The sequence below is a fragment of the Anomaloglossus baeobatrachus genome, chromosome 6, assembly GCF_048569485.1.
Source record: "Anomaloglossus baeobatrachus isolate aAnoBae1 chromosome 6, aAnoBae1.hap1, whole genome shotgun sequence".
NCBI classification, from domain to species: domain Eukaryota; kingdom Metazoa; phylum Chordata; class Amphibia; order Anura; family Aromobatidae; genus Anomaloglossus; species Anomaloglossus baeobatrachus.
This window is the reverse complement of record NC_134358.1, coordinates 468541701-468560000: the sequence shown is the minus strand read 5'-3', so window position 1 is coordinate 468560000 and position 18300 is coordinate 468541701. Positions and strand designations below refer to the sequence as shown.

General features: G+C 41.6%; 1 protein-coding gene across 2 annotated transcripts in view; it reads left to right on the top strand.

Moving 5' to 3' along the window:
• The window catches only part of CHN2 (chimerin 2), a 519880-nt gene that overhangs the window by 484788 nt on the left and 16792 nt on the right, over window positions 1-18300 (top strand). For both annotated transcript variants that reach the window (XM_075315321.1, XM_075315322.1), the window contains exon 10: window positions 1436-1513. In XM_075315321.1, the coding sequence (XP_075171436.1) occupies window positions 1436-1513 (78 nt within the window). The remainder of the gene's footprint in view (window positions 1-1435; window positions 1514-18300) is intronic.

The window sequence follows — 18300 nt, the reverse complement described above, 5'->3', positions numbered from 1 at the left end:
AACCCGAGTGGGTGTAGTCACATGCCAAATAGTCTCAGCTGATAACCCGAGTGAGGGTGCAGTCACGTGCCAAATAGTCTCAGCTGATAACCCGAGTGGGTGTGGTCACATGTCAAATAGTCTCAGCTGATTACCTGAGTGAGTGTGTGGTCACATGCCAAATAGTCTCAGCCGATTCCCCAAGTGAGGGTGCAGTCACGTGCCAAGTAGTCTCAGCAGATTCACCGAGTGAGGGTGCAGTCACGTGCCAAATAGTCTCAGCTGATAACCCGAGTGGGTGTAGTCACATGCCAAATAGTCTCAGCTGATAACCCGAGTGAGGGTGCAGTCATGTGCCAAATAGTCTCAGCTGATAACCCGAGTGGGTGTGGTCACATGTCAAATAGTCTCAGCTGATTACCTGAGTGAGTGTGTGGTCACATGCCAAATAGTCTCAGCCGATTCCCCAAGTGAGGGTGCAGTCACGTGCCAAATAGTCTCAGCAGATTCACCGAGTGAGGGTGCAGTCACGTGCCAAATAGTCTCAGCTGATAACCCGAGTGGGTGTAGTCACATGCCAAATAGTCTCAGCCGATTCACCGAGTGAGTGTGCAGTCATGTGCCAAATAGTCTCAGCCAACGTCTTTCAGAGAACAGAAGCGCAGTGTAGTCAAAATGTGACTGCAAGTGAGTAAATTGCATACATACAGCAACAGCACTGCGAAGTCGCACAAGGAATATAAGACAATCCTGACAGTGTGCACCTCTCACACTATCTCAATTCTATAGTCTGCAGCCACATAAAGTGAATACAGTTGTTTCTTCTGAGACCAGAGAACCTCTTTAGATCTGTTTGCAGTCATCTGATATCAACTCAGTCCTGCACTTGTGTTTCCATCCCCTCAAGCAAACAATGAATATTCCAGTTGAGTGACAACAAGCAGAGATCTTGGAAACTGTAAGTGAATAGATACAGAAAAGCATGGTACTTTTCATTGTATAATGAATAACCATTCTCTCCCTGTCAGTCAGTATTTCTGAAATTACCATATTGTCAAGAACATTTTGTGGCTCGAGGAAATGGTGGAAAAAAAACAAACAAAACACGTAGGGTGAAGCGATTAGACAATAGTAATATTTAAAGGGCCTTCTTGGGCCATCGCCCCCACTCAGAAAACTGGAGGCTGACAACTCTGCACTGCTTGGGCTTCCTGCAGACATTGTTTCTTCCTTTGATTAACATTTGAGGAAAAATTGACCTATATTCATCAGTTTGTTCAGAGTTTCATCCGCTTTTTTTTTTTTTTTTTTTTACTGATGATTAAAAAGAAAGTTTCTCCATCTTCTCCTATCAGTGAAGAATGGACTGAACAAAGATTGTATGCGAGAGTTGTCCGATGTTTTTCTCTGACAATCGATAGTTTATTTACAACTTATTTTTCTTTCTTATTTTCAGGTTTAAAATCAGAAGGTTTGTACCGAGTCTCTGGGTTTACTGAGCACATTGAAGACGTAAAAATGGCCTTTGATCGAGGTAAGATGTCTGTTCAGTCACCTATTGTCCAGTGCCAATGTGGGCAGTGACATTGCAGGAAAATGAATGTACAATACTTAGGAGATAAGTATCATATAGGCGAGATCATCGAGGTCTGCATTGCCGGTAGACAGATCTCTCTATTGTTTATTTAATCTATCACTCTAAGATAGGAAGTAATGGATATTCCCATGGGATACATTTATGGTGTGTTCACAGAATAGACCATAAATGTCCATTAGATGTGGGTCTCACGATAAGTAAACAGAGAAAGCTGCACATTTGCAGCCAGTTTTCCACTCCCAGCAATGCACCACAGACCCTCTTCTTGAGATACCTGTGTTTCCCGAAAAATAAGGTAGGGTCTTATGATATATTTTTTCTCCGATAGATGGTCTAGGGTTTATGTTCAGGGGATGTCATATTTTCCCATGAACAACAATCCACATTTATACTTCAACAAAAAATAATAATAATTATTCAAATATAATCCTGTCATCACATTCTGGATCATCAACATTTTGTGTTAATCCTATTACTGGTTCAGATGCACATTTTCTTATCTGATCTACTATTGTAGTGCAGAACCAGTCCTATAGTGGTGGGTACACACCATGTGTACAAAGGTTTAAGTACCTGCTTTAATGTATTAACTGCTAAGTTTACTCCCAAAAGAAAGCAGATGCCCCTTAAAAGAATTACCAGACCCCAAACAATCAAAGTTGACAAGTGAATGGGCTCTCACATACAAATCTAGGACGCTGTCAGGTCCCCTTGCGTTCTACAGCAGTTGGCTCCCCCTGGTGACTGGAAGCAGTATCACTCGTGCTGTTTGAGAGCTGCAGTGCAATGCAGCTGGAACGTTGAGGTACCTTACACTGACACAGATCTGTGTGACAGCCCATCCACTATAGGCACTTTTGGGTTGAGGGTGTCTGCTTTCTTTTGGGGGGTGTCTGTTTTCTTTCATGAAGAGCACTGCTGTATCCTTTAATTTTTCTAGCTGCTTGGACACTTCCATACATACAGACACTTCCACAAAATAATAAGTTTTCATGTATTCTTTAGTAAGATGTATAGTAGAGGGGCTACAAGGACACTAAACTTCAGGAAAGCAAATTTTAAACGGTTGAGAGATGATCTTAGTGCAATAAACTGGGATGATGTACTAAGTAATAAAAGTACACAAAGCAAATGGGAGACTTTTATGAGCATCCTGAATAGGGCTTGTGCAGAAAATATACCCTATGGGAACAAACATGCTAGAAATAGGAGGAAACCCCTATGGCTAAATAGAGCTGTAAGGGAAGCAATAAAAGAAAAACAGAAAGCCTTAAAAGAATTAAAGAGGGTAGGTAGTGATGAGGCATTATATAATTATAGAAAATTAAATAAAATATGTAAAAAGCAAATTAAGTTAGCTAAGTTTGAGACAGAGAGACTCATTGCGAGAGAAAGTAAAAATAATCCTAAAATATTCTTTAACTACATAAACAGTAAAAAACTGAAAAGCGATAGTGTTGGCCCCCTTAAAAATAGTCTTGGTGAAATGGTGGAAGGGGATGAGGGTAAAGCCAACCTGCTGAATGACTTATTTTCTACGGTTTTTATACAAGAAAATGCCATGGCAGATGACATGACCAGTGATGCCATAAATTCACCCTTGAATATTACCTGCTTAACCCAGCAGGAAGTACGCCGCCGCCTCGAAATCACTAAGGTTGACAAATCTCCGGGCCCGGATGGCATACACCCCAGAGTACTACAGGAATTGTGTTCTGTGATAGATAGACCATTATTTTTAATCTTCTCAGATTCCTTAATAACAGGGTCGGTACCGCAGGACTGGCGCATAGCAAATGTGGTGCCAATATTCAAAAAGGGGACAAAAACTGAGCCGGGAAATTATAGGCCGGTAAGTTTAACCTCTACGGTTGGTAAAATCCTTGAGGGTTTCTTGAGAGATGCTATACTGGAGTATCTCAAGAAAAATAACCTTATGACAGAGTATCAACATGGGTTTATGATGGATCGATCCTGTCAAACTAATTTGATCAGCTTCTATGAAGAGGTAAGTTCAAGCCTGGACCAGGGAAATGCAGTGGATGTTGTGTATATGGACTTTTCAAAAGCTTTTGATACGGTGCCACACAAAAGGTTGGTACATAAAATGAGAATAATGGGGATAGGGGAAAATATGTGTAACTGGGTTAAAAACTGGCTCAGTGATAGGAAACAAAGGGTGGTTATTAATGGTACGTACTCGGACTGGGTCTCAGTTCATAGTGGGGTACCACAGGGGTCAGTATTGGGCCCGCTTCTTTTCAACATATTTATAAATGACCTTGTTGGGGGCATGCGGAGTAGAATTTCAATATTTGCAGATGATACTAAACTCTGCAGGGTAATCAATACAGAGGAGGATAATTTTATATTACAGGGAGATTTATGTAAATTGGAGGATTGGGCTGAGAAGTGGCAATTGAAGTTTAATGTAGATAAATGTAAGGTCATGCACTTGGGTAGAGGAAATAACATTTATGATTATGTACTTAATTGTAGAACACTGGGTAAAACAGACACAGAAAAAGACTTGGGTGTATGGGTGGATGGTAAACTTCACTTTAGTGGACAGTGTCAGGCAGCTGCTGCCAGGGCTAATAAAATAATGGGATGTATTAAAAGAGGTATAAGTGTTCATGAAAAAAATATAGTTCTACCTCTGTACAAGTCACTAGTGCGACCGCACGTAGAATACTGTGTACAATTCTGGTCACCGATATATAAGAAGGACATAGCTGAACTGGAGAGGGTGCAAAGAAGAGCGACCAAGATTATTAGAGGAATGGGGGGGCTGCAATACGAAGACAGGTTATTAAACTTGGGGTTATTTAGTCTGGAAAAACGAAGGCTTAGGGGAGATCTAATCACAATGTATAAATATATGAGGGGAAAGTACAGAGACCTTTCCAAAGATCTATTTATACCTAGGCCTGCGACTGGAACACGGGGGCATCCGCTACGTCTTGAGGAAAGAAGGTTTAATCATAATCACAGACGAGGATTCTTTACTGTACGAGCAGTGAGACTATGGAATTCTCTGCCGCATGATGTTGTAATGAGTGATTCACTACTAACATTTAAGCAGAGCCTGGATGCCTTTCTTGAAAAATTTAATATAACCAGTTATGTATATTAGATTTTATGACAGGGTATTGATCCAGGGAACTAGTCTGATTGCCGGATGTGGAGTCAGGAAGGAAATTTTTTCCCCATTGGAACTTGTTTGCCACATTGGGTTTTTTTGCCTTCCTCTGGATCAACATGTTAGGCTACGGGTTGAACTAGATGGACTTAGAGTCTCCCTTCAACCTTAAAACTATGATACTATGATGATACTATGATATGGAAGGGCTACTAGGGCTTATTTTTGGAGTAGGGCTTATATTTTAGGCATACTCAAATTCCTACTACGGCATATTTTTTGTGTAGGTTTTATTTTCAGGGATACAGGATAGGTTCAGCTCACAGCGGTTGATTCCATTAAAGGGGTTGTCTGGTCTTGTGGTGAAAGTCTTTGTGACTGCAGACTCCTAAATCCTTACAGTGTGGGCACCCCACACTCTCAGGATTCTCCAGTGTTGTTGCTGATGCAGAAAAAAGAGGATGTCCAGCTCTTCAGGCAAAGAATCACGTCTTTATTTCATGATGCAGACACAGAGAATGACATGACCAGCACTACGCGTTTCAGGTGAAAACACTCACCCTTAATCATGATCCTCCAGTGTTGTTGCTGATACTGGTTGGTTACGAGACTACAAGCATTCGATTTGCATAGATGCGATCTAGTGCCAACTAGATGTGCTCGGCCTCGCTCAATGCAAGTGGATTGAATGAGGCTAAGCATGTATAGTTGAAATGTTGCTAGAAGTATGTAAATCGCAAACTTGCAGTCTTGGCAGCTACACCAGAAAATCCTGACAGTCACAGGATGCGCACACTGTAAGGATTCAGGAGTGTGCAGTCGCACAGAGTCAATGCAGACATTTACCCCAAAACTGGATAACCCCTTCAAGACTCAAACAGTTTGATTTCAAATACATGACCATTTCATTTTGTTCTCCTGGAATATAAGACACTACTAGAGGGAGGAAGAAATAGATGTATGGGGCAGTCGGGAGAAAAAAACAGTCTCCTTACACACACTTTTTTTTTTTTTTAGCATTTTTTTTATTGCTTGTTAATAAGCAGGAATGAATTTAAATTGTTTTCTTTTTCAAAGAGTTTTTATTTTGTAAGTTTTATAACAAGATGAACATTACACCATACTGCATTTTGGGGGGAAAACTCACTATAGAAATGCTCTAATAACAAGTGCGTACTGAGTATTTAGAGATAAATGCACTGCCATTAGTAACATCATTATACAGCTGAAGGTTATGTCTTTTTTTTTTTTTTATTTTAACTTAAAGCAATTTTTGTAAAAAAAAAAACTACAGAATTTTTGTCTTTTTCTTAGAAAAAAATCTGCAAAAAAGGAAAAAACCCCTCAAAACACTTTGCATCATGGTGCCCACAAAGATACAAGAAATACTGCCAAGCTACATATCGCACTTTTCTGTGATGCCTAAAAAATGTTTCATTGTTTTATATAAAAAGTAAAAATCACAATTTAATATTAGCTTGATGGGAATGGAGGATTTAATTTCCCCAGCACAATGCGCATCGCTGTTCATTGGAGCTGGAAGTTTGGAAACTGCTGTGTAATGTTGTAATCAATCCCGATAGTACAAGTACGATGTCTTCTTAAAATATTCATGTACATGGTTGCTGGGAAAATAGTTTTGGATTTCACATGGCACTCTGCCTTTTCATAAAATAAAGCCTGATCATATTACCAGCGCAGTCATAATATAACACTAATGTAAGAAGACCTCCACCTAGATGATTTTTAGCTTTTGCCAGGTTTATATCCATAATACTGGCCCATTTTAGTGTCTTTGTTGTCTACTGCCATCAGGGGTCTCCTGAATGAGCCTCTGTAGTTGTAAACACAATAGATCACATACATTCCCAAATACAACTGCCCACATTTAGAATTCATTCATGCAGTTTTTTTTAGTAGCATTTTTTAATCTGCAGTTTTTCCTGCCTTTTTTTGCCAAAAACATTTGTTTGCTAGTAGTCAGTGGAGAAATATTAAGCGCAAGATGATCCTTGCAAAAAAAAATGTTTTTTATTTCACTTTTTTTGTATGTGAGTTTTACAATTTTTTTTTTTTTGCCATCCATTGGTTTCCTTCTCTCTTTAGAACAACTCATCTTGATTAGGGAGGAGACGACCCATGGAAGATTGGGTTCACCGGGTTCTGCCGCATTTAAGTTAAAAGTTCGGTTCGAAACCCGAACTTAACCCCGAACTCCGAACACCATATAAGTCAATGGGAACCTGAACTTTGATTCTGTAAATTGGTCATAGTAAGGGCTAGGGGGCTGCAAAAGGAATCAAATTGGGGTAAGAGCAGGACAATTGCCCTGCAAACAAATGTGGATAGGAAATAAATAAAAAATTATGTTGGCTCCCACCTATTTTTGTTAACCAGGTGTCTGCTTTAGGCTAAGTTCACATGTCCTCTAATCATCCGTTAGAACGGATCCAGCAGAGATCTGTTGGCAAAAAGTTCTGCAAACACAACTTTTTTGTCCCTTGTTAAATAACTGATGTCTGCCAAATCTGTTTTTTCAACATGGGATTCTATGGAGAAAGGATCCGTTAATGGATTTCTATTTAGTCATCCTTTTACTTGCATTTGTAACTCATCCATTTTTTTTTTCTTACAAAATCAATTTCAAATGGAAGATAAATAGCAATCTGTTAACAGATCCGTTCCCCACAGGTTCCAATGTTAAAAAAACGTATCCAGCAGAAATCATTTTGCCAACAGATCTCTGCGGTTCCGTTCTAATGGATGATTACAGGATATGTGAACTCAGCCTTAGATTGGCTGGTTATCAAAAACAGAGGTAATCTCATGCTGTTTTCAAATAAAATAATAATTTTATTGAAATAATTTTCAAAAACTTCATGGGGTCCCTTTATTTTTGATTACCAATTAAGGTAAAGCAGACAGCTGGGGGCTTTTATTATTAGGCTGGGAAGGTCCATGGTTATTTGGCCCATTCCAGCCTAAAAATAGCAGCCCACAGCCGCCCCAGAATTGGTGCATCCATTAGACGCACCCATTGTAGCCCTTTGCCCGGCTCTTCTAAATTGCCCTGGTGCGTTGGCAGTCAGGGTAATGCTTTTGGGGTGATGCCAGGTGTGAAATGACACTGACATCAAGCCCAAGGGTCAGTAATAGAGAGGCGTCTATTGGACACCCCCATTTCTATCTCTGCAAGTGTCAAGTTAAAAAACAAACACAATTTGCCCAATGGACAACTAGAGGTACCCTAACTAAAGATCTATAAAACTTAACTTTTATTAATATTCACAAATAAACCAATTTAAAATTAGTAAGTAGTTAGTAGCAAGTGAGCCTCAGTGCCTTGATGAAGCCAGTCATGGTGAAACATGTTGGGAAGGCTATTAGCTGATTTATTTTAGAGGCAGTGTAGGGCTGTACTAATCTGATGACATTGTAGGACAGCAGTCCACCTGTATGTGGTGTTTGGTCCGCGGCCGGACATCTGACTTAGCAAATGTATTAGGTCGCTCTACTTGCTAATTTTAAATTGGTCTGTTTATTTGTAAATATTAATAAAAGTTAAGTTTTATAGATTTTTAGTTGGGTTACCTCTAGTTGCCCTTTGGGCAAATTGTGTTTGTATCATTAACCCTATGCTGATCGAGGGTTTAGATTGAGGTTTAAGTGTTTGAGTTAAAAAAAAACACACATCCTCAGGAAAAGAAAATAGTTTATTTGAATAAAGACTCCCTCGACAATCCCTCATTCACCAATTTATTAATTAAAAGAAATCCTCAAAGTAATACAATGGTGTAATGTCCCATGACGCCCATCGATTCCTCTGGTGCTTTGTTCTGAGAATGTTCCATACATCACTCCCGGTCTGCTGCTGTTCTGAGAATGTTCCATATGTTGCGGGTGGCTGGGCGCTGCGCTCGCTAACGCTCGGGTCCGGCGCTGCTGCTGCTCAGTGGCTCGAGCGGTGGGCCGGATCCGGGGACTCGAGCGGTGCTCCTCGCCCGTGAGTGAAAGGGGGTGGTTTGGGGATTTAGTCCATGACGCCACCCACGGGTTGTGGTGAAGATGGGCACCACCACTGCTGGTGACGGGGATCCCGGGAGCGATGGTAGGGAGCAGCTGGGATGTTGTTTTCCCCCTCCGTGGGTAGGGGTTGGTGGTCCCGGGGCCCGGTGGTGTAACGGAGAGGCAGGGTCGGTGAGGTGCAGGATTGCAGGGACAGCGCGGCGTGGTGCCGGATGGCACGGGTGTACTCACTCAGCGAGAGATTCACAAAGTCTCCAGTAAACCAAATGGCTGGATGGACGGGTCCCGCAGCCGGCTGCAGTATCTCTCCCCGGACAGGTGATGGCGGCTGTCTTTCCCTTCACCTTTGTGTACTGTCTTGACTACAATGGGTCCCCAACGGTAGTCCGCTCCCCGGTGTATGGATGCCGGAGGAGCCCGTTTGCCCGCAGGCGCTGGCCCTTGGGTCTCTAGCCTTTGGCGGTAGCTGTATACCCTCACGGTGCGGACGGTTGCCTTCTAACGGGTCTTTGGCTGTTAGGAAACCCCTGAGGTTCCTGTCACACTCGGATTTGACTGTTGACGGACAACTCCAAGCCTAGTCTGGGTCCGATGGCCCTGCCTGTGTGTGCTGGCTTCACGTCGCTCCCCAGTCGGTACCGGCGGGCCACCGCCCGACCCCGGTCCTACGGTTCTGCGTTGATCCACCACTCCTGCAGACGGCCACCACCGTCTGCCAACCTTGTTGTCAGTGCCTGGGCCACCAACCCAGACACTCTCCACTTTACTCCTCTCACTTCAACCTCCTGAACTGATCTGTCACTTTTCCCGCCTCCAGGCCTGTGAACTCCTCGGTGGGCGGGGCCAACTGCCTGGCTCTGCCCCACCTGGTGTGGACATCAGACCCTGGAGGGAGGCAACAAGGGTTTTGTGTCTGGCTAATGTAACTGTCCGGGTGTGTGTGTGTGTGTGTGTGTGTGTTTTTGTCTGTGGCTACCTGGCTAGTCCAGGGCGTCACACATACATCACTCCCGGTCTGCTGCTGTTCTGAAAATGTTCCATACATCACTCCCGGTCTGCTGCTGACCTGGAATGACCTATAGAGCCTTGCTCTCAGAACAAAGCTCCATAGGAATAGATTGGATAGATGTTGTGGGACAATGCACCATTTTATTATATTGATGATTTATTTTTAATTAATAAATTGATGAACAAAGGAGTGTGGGGGAGTTGTTATTCAAATAAACTATTTTTTCCTGTGTGTGTGTGTTTTTTAACTCTACTTGCCAGGTTAGCATTAGGGGTGTCTGATAGATGCATCTCCATTACTAACCTTGATGCCAGCTGCCAATTCATAGCTGGCATGAACCCCAAAAGTACTACACCGATTGCCACTACACCAGGGCAATGGGGAAGAGGAAGGCAAAGTGCCAGAGTTGACCCATCTACTAGATACACCACTTCTGGTGTGGCTGTGGGTTGCTATATTTAGGTTGGAAAGGGCCAAATAATCATAGACTTTCCCAGCCTGATAATACTAGTCCCAGGTCTCTGCGTTACCTGTGCTGGTTATCAAAAATAAGCGGGACCCAACAATCATTTTTTTTTATTTTTAAACTATTGTTTACATCAGCATACAGTCATCTTCCCCATGCAATAAAGCTTGTTGATCAGCTATGCTGCAGCCTTTCAACAAACTTTATTAGCATACTGTTTGGGTTCGCTCATCCCTAGCCTTACTGTGTATTGCATTTTTGATGCCTTTTGTGGTCTCTTTACCCTTGATTCTATACGTTTTCTTGTAATCACATGACTATAAAACCAATTAAAATAAGCACACACAACAAAAACATAAAAATGGATATAAATCTGCTGACAGTTTTACCTGAATTTTGGGGGCCTAAAACAGTAACACTGCCAAAAACATTTCTATCAACAGACAAATGTGATAAATGCTTTTTGTGAGTTTTAGATAGATATAGTATATATACAGTATACATACTGTATATAGAGAGAGAGTGAGAGAGAGAGTGAGAGAGCGTGAGAAAAGTTCTGTGATATGACCGAAACATCGCCATATGGGTAATAAAGTCCACACTCTTTACTTATCTATGGAGTGCAGCCGCTTTATATTTTTAGATCGATAGATTGGACTATTCTTGCAAAACTATAAATATTTGAACATGTAAATTAAAATGTCACTAATGACTTTATTTGTTGATCGTTATTAGATTTGTATTGTTCACTTGTCAGTAAGTGATTGCACAGGGAAGCAGGACCTGCATTGTCACATGGTCCGTACACGTGAAACAGGTGCGGCATGCTTTGGATCAGACCCTGCATAAATGAATGGATTTTACTGATCCCCTGTTGACAGAGCCAATTCATTGAGAAATGGTATTCATGGAACAAAAGAGGAGTTTAATGTCCCGATGGGTGCAGCTGTTGTTTTTTTATTTGGTTCCCAAAATGATTTTAATTGTTTATTGGGAGTGTAGATGAAAGCATTGCAAATAACCAGTACCTTATTATTGAGGCTGGAGGAAATAATACAGCACAGAGACTTCAAATCGCACCTATTCAGAGCTACAGGACCGACATCGCAGAGGAGGCACCCAACAATAGAGAAATGGAGAGCAAACACCCAGCTACCAAGTCCTTGAATAATGTCTAATTCTGAAGATGAGCATGTGTACATTGTAGGGTTAAATAAATGAGCAAAACAAAACATAATTGTCTAGCATCGAATGCCCTTTTTAATACACCCACCAGGGAATTTTTAGTTAATAGAGGGGATTCCCGTCTTCAGTATCTCCATTAATTACACACAGCAGACAGTGGCTGTATTCTTTTTTTCTTCTCCCTCTAGAGGACACAGTATAATCATACATTACAAGAATGGCAAATGATCTTAATGAGCGCCATCTAAGCCCCGTGCCCACGTTGAGTAGTTGGTGAATTTTTCATCTAAGTATTTGTAAGCCAAAAACAGGAGTGAGTAAAAAATACAGAAGTGGTGCCCGTGTTTTTATTATACTTTTTCCTATGATTATCCCACTCCTGGTTTCGGCTACAAATACTGAGGTAAAAAACTCAACGTGTGCACAAGGCCTAACTCTTTGTGAGACTTGCGCATATACAAGGCCACGTGCAGAGGTTGAGTATTTGGTGAGTATTTTACCTCAGTCTTTGTAAGCCAAAACCAGGAGTGGAGCAATCAGAAGAAAAGTGTACTAGAAACATGGGCACCACTGCTGTATTTTTTTAACCACTCCTGGTTTTGTCTTACAAATACTAAGGTAAAAACTCACCAAATACTCAACATGTTCTACCTGAAATTGACACCTACTGCCAAGTTCCCCTGCTAATCACTGGAGGTCCCAGGAGTATATAAAAAAGAATATCTGTAAATAGCTGACCCTAATAGCAAAAAGAGGTTTCAGATAGTGGCCAACTCTCTCATTTGTGGTATGCCATTTTTATTGAAGAACTACCTCATTCACTCGTAATACTTTCCTATTTAATTATATAGTTTTAAAATTATCTTGTGGGAATTTGAAAAGTCCAAAAACATATATTATCAGAAAATCTGCTTCTTTCTTCAAATATGAGCCACTTATTCCACACCTTCTGTCTTATAAACTCTCAATCTTATAAGAAAAAAAACATCACATCCGTCTTGTGCAAAATTGTCTATGGAGAGTGAGAAGCAGAAAGACACGGGCAGATCGTGCTGCTGCTTGAAGGAAGGGTTTTACCTCTCTTCAGTTCTAGATTCTCAGGCACACATCTCAGTACTATATAATGTCTTCCATGCTGCTGCTTTCTGTGTGCTACAGAGCACGTATACATTTTCTGCAGACAGACACCCAAACGTAGTTTACTATGTGTGCAAAAATGGTGGAAGACAGAGCATACGCTAACGGCGTCTGCTCCATTATAGTCAATGGCCCTGTCGGCGCATGCGTCCGAAACACGTTTTGTGGGGTGGGGGAGAGGGGCGGTTCGGCCGGATGTCCCGAAGGGACCACTGAATGTATGTAAAAGCGCAATGTGAAAGTCGCCTTAGGGAGAATATCTTTGTCATATGGCATGCATCTGTGAGAAGAAACCTCTATGTGCCTTTTAGAAGTGCAATATGGGACTTTAGAAAACATACCGTAGATCTCGAGTGGGATCTATATGATATGGATCACAAGTAATTCTGTATTCAAGAAGCTTAAAGGGATTTTCCCACAAACAATGTTCATTTTAATCAATAGATTTTGGAATAATAATAATTTCCATAATTGGATGTGTTTAAAAAAAAATGTTCCTGTGCTGAGAAAATCTTATATATGTGTCCCTGCTATGTACTGTGTAATGGCCGTGTCTGACCGTACAGGAACTTAGTCTTATCATACCACATCTCCTGGTCCAGGGAGGAATCAAAGGAGAGTATACAGATAGCACAGCACAAGATCAAAGCTGATTCTTTTTGTGAGGTAAAACATTTTTTTTTTTTTTAATGTTTTACCTCAAAGAAATAATTATTTTTGATCCCATACTGTAATGTTTTTAGATTTATTTTTTTTTACTTCCTCCTCTGTCCAAGAGACAGCCATTACACAGTATATGCAACATATATAAGATTATCTCACCACAGGAACATAATTATTTATTTTTTTTAAATACATCCAATTGTGGAAATTATTATTCCTAGATGTATTGATTAAATACATTTTAAAATGAACTTTGTTTTTGGGAATATCCCTTTAAGTCAAAATATGTAATTGTGGAAAATGAGGGAATGTGGAAGATGATCTACTAAATCTCATATCATACACAGTAACAGATCCAAGGCATTATGTTTTGCATATCTACAATGAATGTGGCTTTGGGCCAAAGTGTGTATTATCTTTGTGTGTGTTCAGGAACATCACTTTAAAATTTGGGAAGTCTGGAAAAGTGTTTAAAAATAGAGCAGCGAGATCAGGGCCGGAACTGGTTACACAGACTTTCATTGTGTCCAGTTGACATACTTTTGACTAAGTAATGTATATTTTTAGAAACCATGCCCCCCTCTCCCCTCACACACAACACTGATTTCCAGCACTGTCCTGGTAAGAGGCATGCCTGAAGTGTTTTCAGTATTACTCTACATATTTGTCTTATCTATATTACTGCAGTGTCAACAACTACCACCCAAGTTGTCCTAGGCCTCCCATGAACCAGCGGACCGAAGAACGATCACTAGTGGTTTTGCTGGAAGTATACTCATGTCAGCAGGGAATTCTAATAAAAATTGTAGCAGAAATCTTCTTAGAAATATTAATCCTGAATTTACATGTCAAGGAATCTATGCTTAGTTTTTGGAAGACATATAGAGTCCCCACATGGATAGTTTGAGAAATTGTGAACATAGGCTTAGAGACTGTATGGAAGCACAAATTATTGTCTGGGGATCTGTGTTCTAGAGTTTTAGGCACTCCATTGCTGTTACATGGTGCCTTCTACAGCATTGTGTAACTGGGTTAGGCTGGAGTCACACTTGCGTGTGACTCGCGCAAGGATCCCATCGCCCAGACCGGCCAGCGGCTCTCCTCACAGGAGTATGTCAATTTCATGTTCTTCTATGCAGCTGACCCACTACTGTCAGGAGAGCCACTGGCCGATCTAGGCGATGTGATTCAATCCTCGTGCGAGTCACACGCAAGTATGACTCCAGCCTTATTCATAGTTTTAAGGTTTAAAGAAGTCTCAAGTCCATTAAGTTAAACCTAAAGCCTGAAGTCACAAGTCCATCAATTTCAACCTAAAACCTTAGTTGTTGTCCCAGATGAAGGCAAAAACCCCAAGAGGCAGATGCTAGTTGCTGCTTATTAGGGGAAAAATTCCTTCCTGACTGCACATATGGCAATCAGGCTAGTACCCTAGATGAACCTCCTATCCCAGAATCTAGTATCCATAACCTATAATATATCTTTCAAGAAAGGTATCTAGGTCCTTCTTGAACTTTAGTGACTCGTTTATTTCATTCACTCTATCCAAGGAACAATTCTGCCAACAGAGTATGCCAACATTATTATTTCCTGTTCTTTAAATAGCGCCAACAACAGTTATATATTATACACCAAAACTATATTACTGCAGCCAAACTGGGTAAAATGGGTAGTGCCCGGGGCCATTGCTGTCAGAGATGTGGGGAGAAGGCAGCGGGTTTTTGGCACATGATTTGGGCCTGTAGAGATCTTCAACAAAATTGGAGGGAGGTGGAGGTGTTCTTATCAGAGATTTTAGATATCGAGGTACCTGTAGACCCCTTATTATGCATTTTTGGAATCCTCGATGCTGAGGAACAATCATGGTACAATAATATCTTCTGGAAGAAGACTCTATTCCTGGCGCGGAAGGGGATAGTCTTGAGATGGATGGACAGACGCACTCCTAGCAGATCTAATTGCATAAGACTTGTTAACATCACGTCGTCGTTCGAGCACTTTCTTTCCAAAAAATAGAGGTTGCCTGTAGAAATTTGATAAGGTATGGGGAGGGTGGCTAAACTCCACGAATCGGGCTTCAAATCACAGATGAGAGACTTTGCTTGCCCCTGATATGGTGATTGCAATCTTGCTATATATCCTTTGTAGTCATCCAGTGATAGTGTTTTCTCTGGTCCACACCAGTTTGTATAAATTTGGGGTTTATTTCTGGTTTCTTTAAGTTCACTCTTGGGTTGTGTAGTATGCGGGGGAATGTTCAAAGAGTTTGTGACAGACTAGATTACTCGTTATGAGAATAATAAGATATATGTGTACTGATATGTATTCTTTCAAACTGTATTGATGGATACCAATGTTTTGATCTTATGTTTTATCATATCTAAAACAAAGTATCCTTGTATATTTATACACCCTTCAATTAAAAAAGTTTAAAAACATAGTGCCAACATATCCTTCTGTCCTGTGCAGAGTCTGTTACAATTCGTGACCCCAATGGGGCTCACAGTCTACTTTTTTTAGGAGTCAATTTCATAGGAAACCAATTAACCTATGTATAGTTTTGATGTTTGAAAGGAAACTGCGTACCTTAGGGTAAGACTACGCAAACACAGGGAGACCCAGCAGATGTTGTCCCTGGTCAGATTCAAACCCAGGACCCCGGTGCTGCAAGACAACAATGTCAACCAACAGTGACAGGCAAATGCCTGCTTACACGAGGGGCTATGGTGATGTTACAAAAATTTCAGCTATTGTATATTATGCTTCATAAAGGAGGTAGGTGTATAGGAACATCCAGCATTGGATAAAATCTCCAAACTTTATTTCATTGTGATTACAAAATTAAAATCCACATGTTGCCAGTAACTAAACCAGTCTGACGCTTTCATGGCGCTTGCTGTGCCTTTTATCATAGTCATCCTCTATGACCAATGGGACAAACAGTGCCAGAAATGTGTCATAGTAGAAATGTTACTACCAACATGTGGATTTTAATGTAGCAATCTCAACAAAATAAAGCTTAGAGATTTTATTCAATGCTGGATGTGCCAAACTACCTGCCTTCTTTTTGAAGTTTTCATCTGATGTCAGCAATTTCTGAAATGGCACCCGTTATAATAAGGACTCATTTCATTTTCCAATGAACGACGAGCACCCATTCGATTTGTTTCTTATTAGGCCTCATTCACACGTCAGTATTTTTGATCAGTATTTCTTCAGTATTTGTATGCTAAAACCAGGACTGTGTCCAAAACACAAAACAGGTGTCAATTTTTCAATTATAGTGTTTCTATCTATAGGTTCCTCTCCTGGTTTTGGCATACAAACACTGATGCAAAAATACTGCAATGTGAATGAGGACTTAGAATGTTAATTATTGTTAATCAATTATATGAAGGATCGTTGGGGTGATCATCTCCCCTAGTAAAATGTATGTGTGGTTTTACATGTTCAGATATCTGGCTAATTTTGACCAGTCACAACACTATCATTGTGAATTATGCCTAATTGACCAATTTATCTGATTAATAGCTCTCTCATCTGCCAGAAAACTGATCTGACGTATTTAACACTTTGACTTTCAACCCCAGTGATTGTAGTGTCCAATCAGTATGTGAAAAGCCCACTTTACACGTTGCAATTAGTTGTACAATCGCATTTGCGATGTGACACGCCCAGGTTGCATATGCGATTGAATGAGATTGCACGTAGGTCGTTCATTTGCTGTCACATGAGCGTTAGTAGTCTATGTTAAATTGATCAATTTTGTGTGCGATCCTTTAGATCATGTGTTCTGTGACGTATGCATTGGGAACCTTTTTTTTTTTTTAATTGACTTGCCAAGCGTGTGTAAGGTGTAGGGATGCGTTTTTACTATGTCATCTGCCATTCAGCTCTGCTACATGGCCGCTGACAGCAGACACAGACAGCCATGTAGCAGAGCTGAATGGCAGATGACAGCAGACACAGACAGAGCCGCACTGTCAGAATGAACTCTGGTGAACTTCACCCGACTTCATTGTCATGCTGCGGCTCTGTCTGTGTCGCGCCCTGATTAGCGGTCACCTGTGAAGGGCTCACCGGTGACCGCTAATCTCCTAAGTGACTGAAGTTAGCAGCCCTCTCTCATACTCACCAATCCCCGATCCCCGGCACTGCACGGCGTTCACACTGCTCCGGCGGCTTTTACTGTTTTGAAAAAGCCGGCCGCCCATTAAACAATCTCGTATTCCCTGCTTTTCCCGCCCACCGGCGCCTATGATTGGTTACAATGAGACACGCCCCCACGCTGAGTGACAGGTGTCACACTGCACCCAATCACAGCAGCCGGTGGGCGCGTCTATACTGTGTAGTGAAATAAATAATTAAATAATTAAAAAAAACGGCGTGCGGTCCCCCCCAATTTTAAAACCAGCCAGATAAAGCCATACGGCTGAAGGCTGGTATTCTCAGGATGGGGAGCTCCACGTTATGGGGAGCCCCCCAGCCTAACAATATCAGCCAACAGCCGCCCAGAATTGCCGCATACATTAGATGTGACAGTTCTGGGACTGTACCCGGCTCTTCCCGATTTGCCCTGGTGCGTTGGCAAATCGGGGTAATAAGGAGTTATTGGCAGCCCATAGCTGCCAATAAGTCCTAGATTAATCATGTCAGGCGTCTATGAGAAACCTTCCATGATTAATCTGTAAATTACAGTAAATAAACACACACACCCGAAAAAATCCTTTATTAGAAATAAAAAACACAAACATATACCCTGGTTCACCACTTTAATCAGCCCCAAAAAGCCCTCCATGTCCGGCGTAATCCAGGATGCTCCAGCGTCGCATCCAGCGCTGCTGCATGGAGGTGACCGGAGCTGCAGCTGACACAGCCGCTCCGGTCACCTCCACGCAGCTAATGAAGGGAATAGCGCGATCAGCTGAGCTGTCACTGAGGTTACCCGCTGTCACTGGATCCAGCGGTGGATCCAGCGATGGCCGCGGGTAACCTCAGTGACAGCTCAGCTGATCGCGCTACTCACCTCAGTTGCTGCGTGGAGGTGAGAGGAGCGGCGGTGAGTAGCGCGATCAGCTGAGCTGTCACTGAGGTTA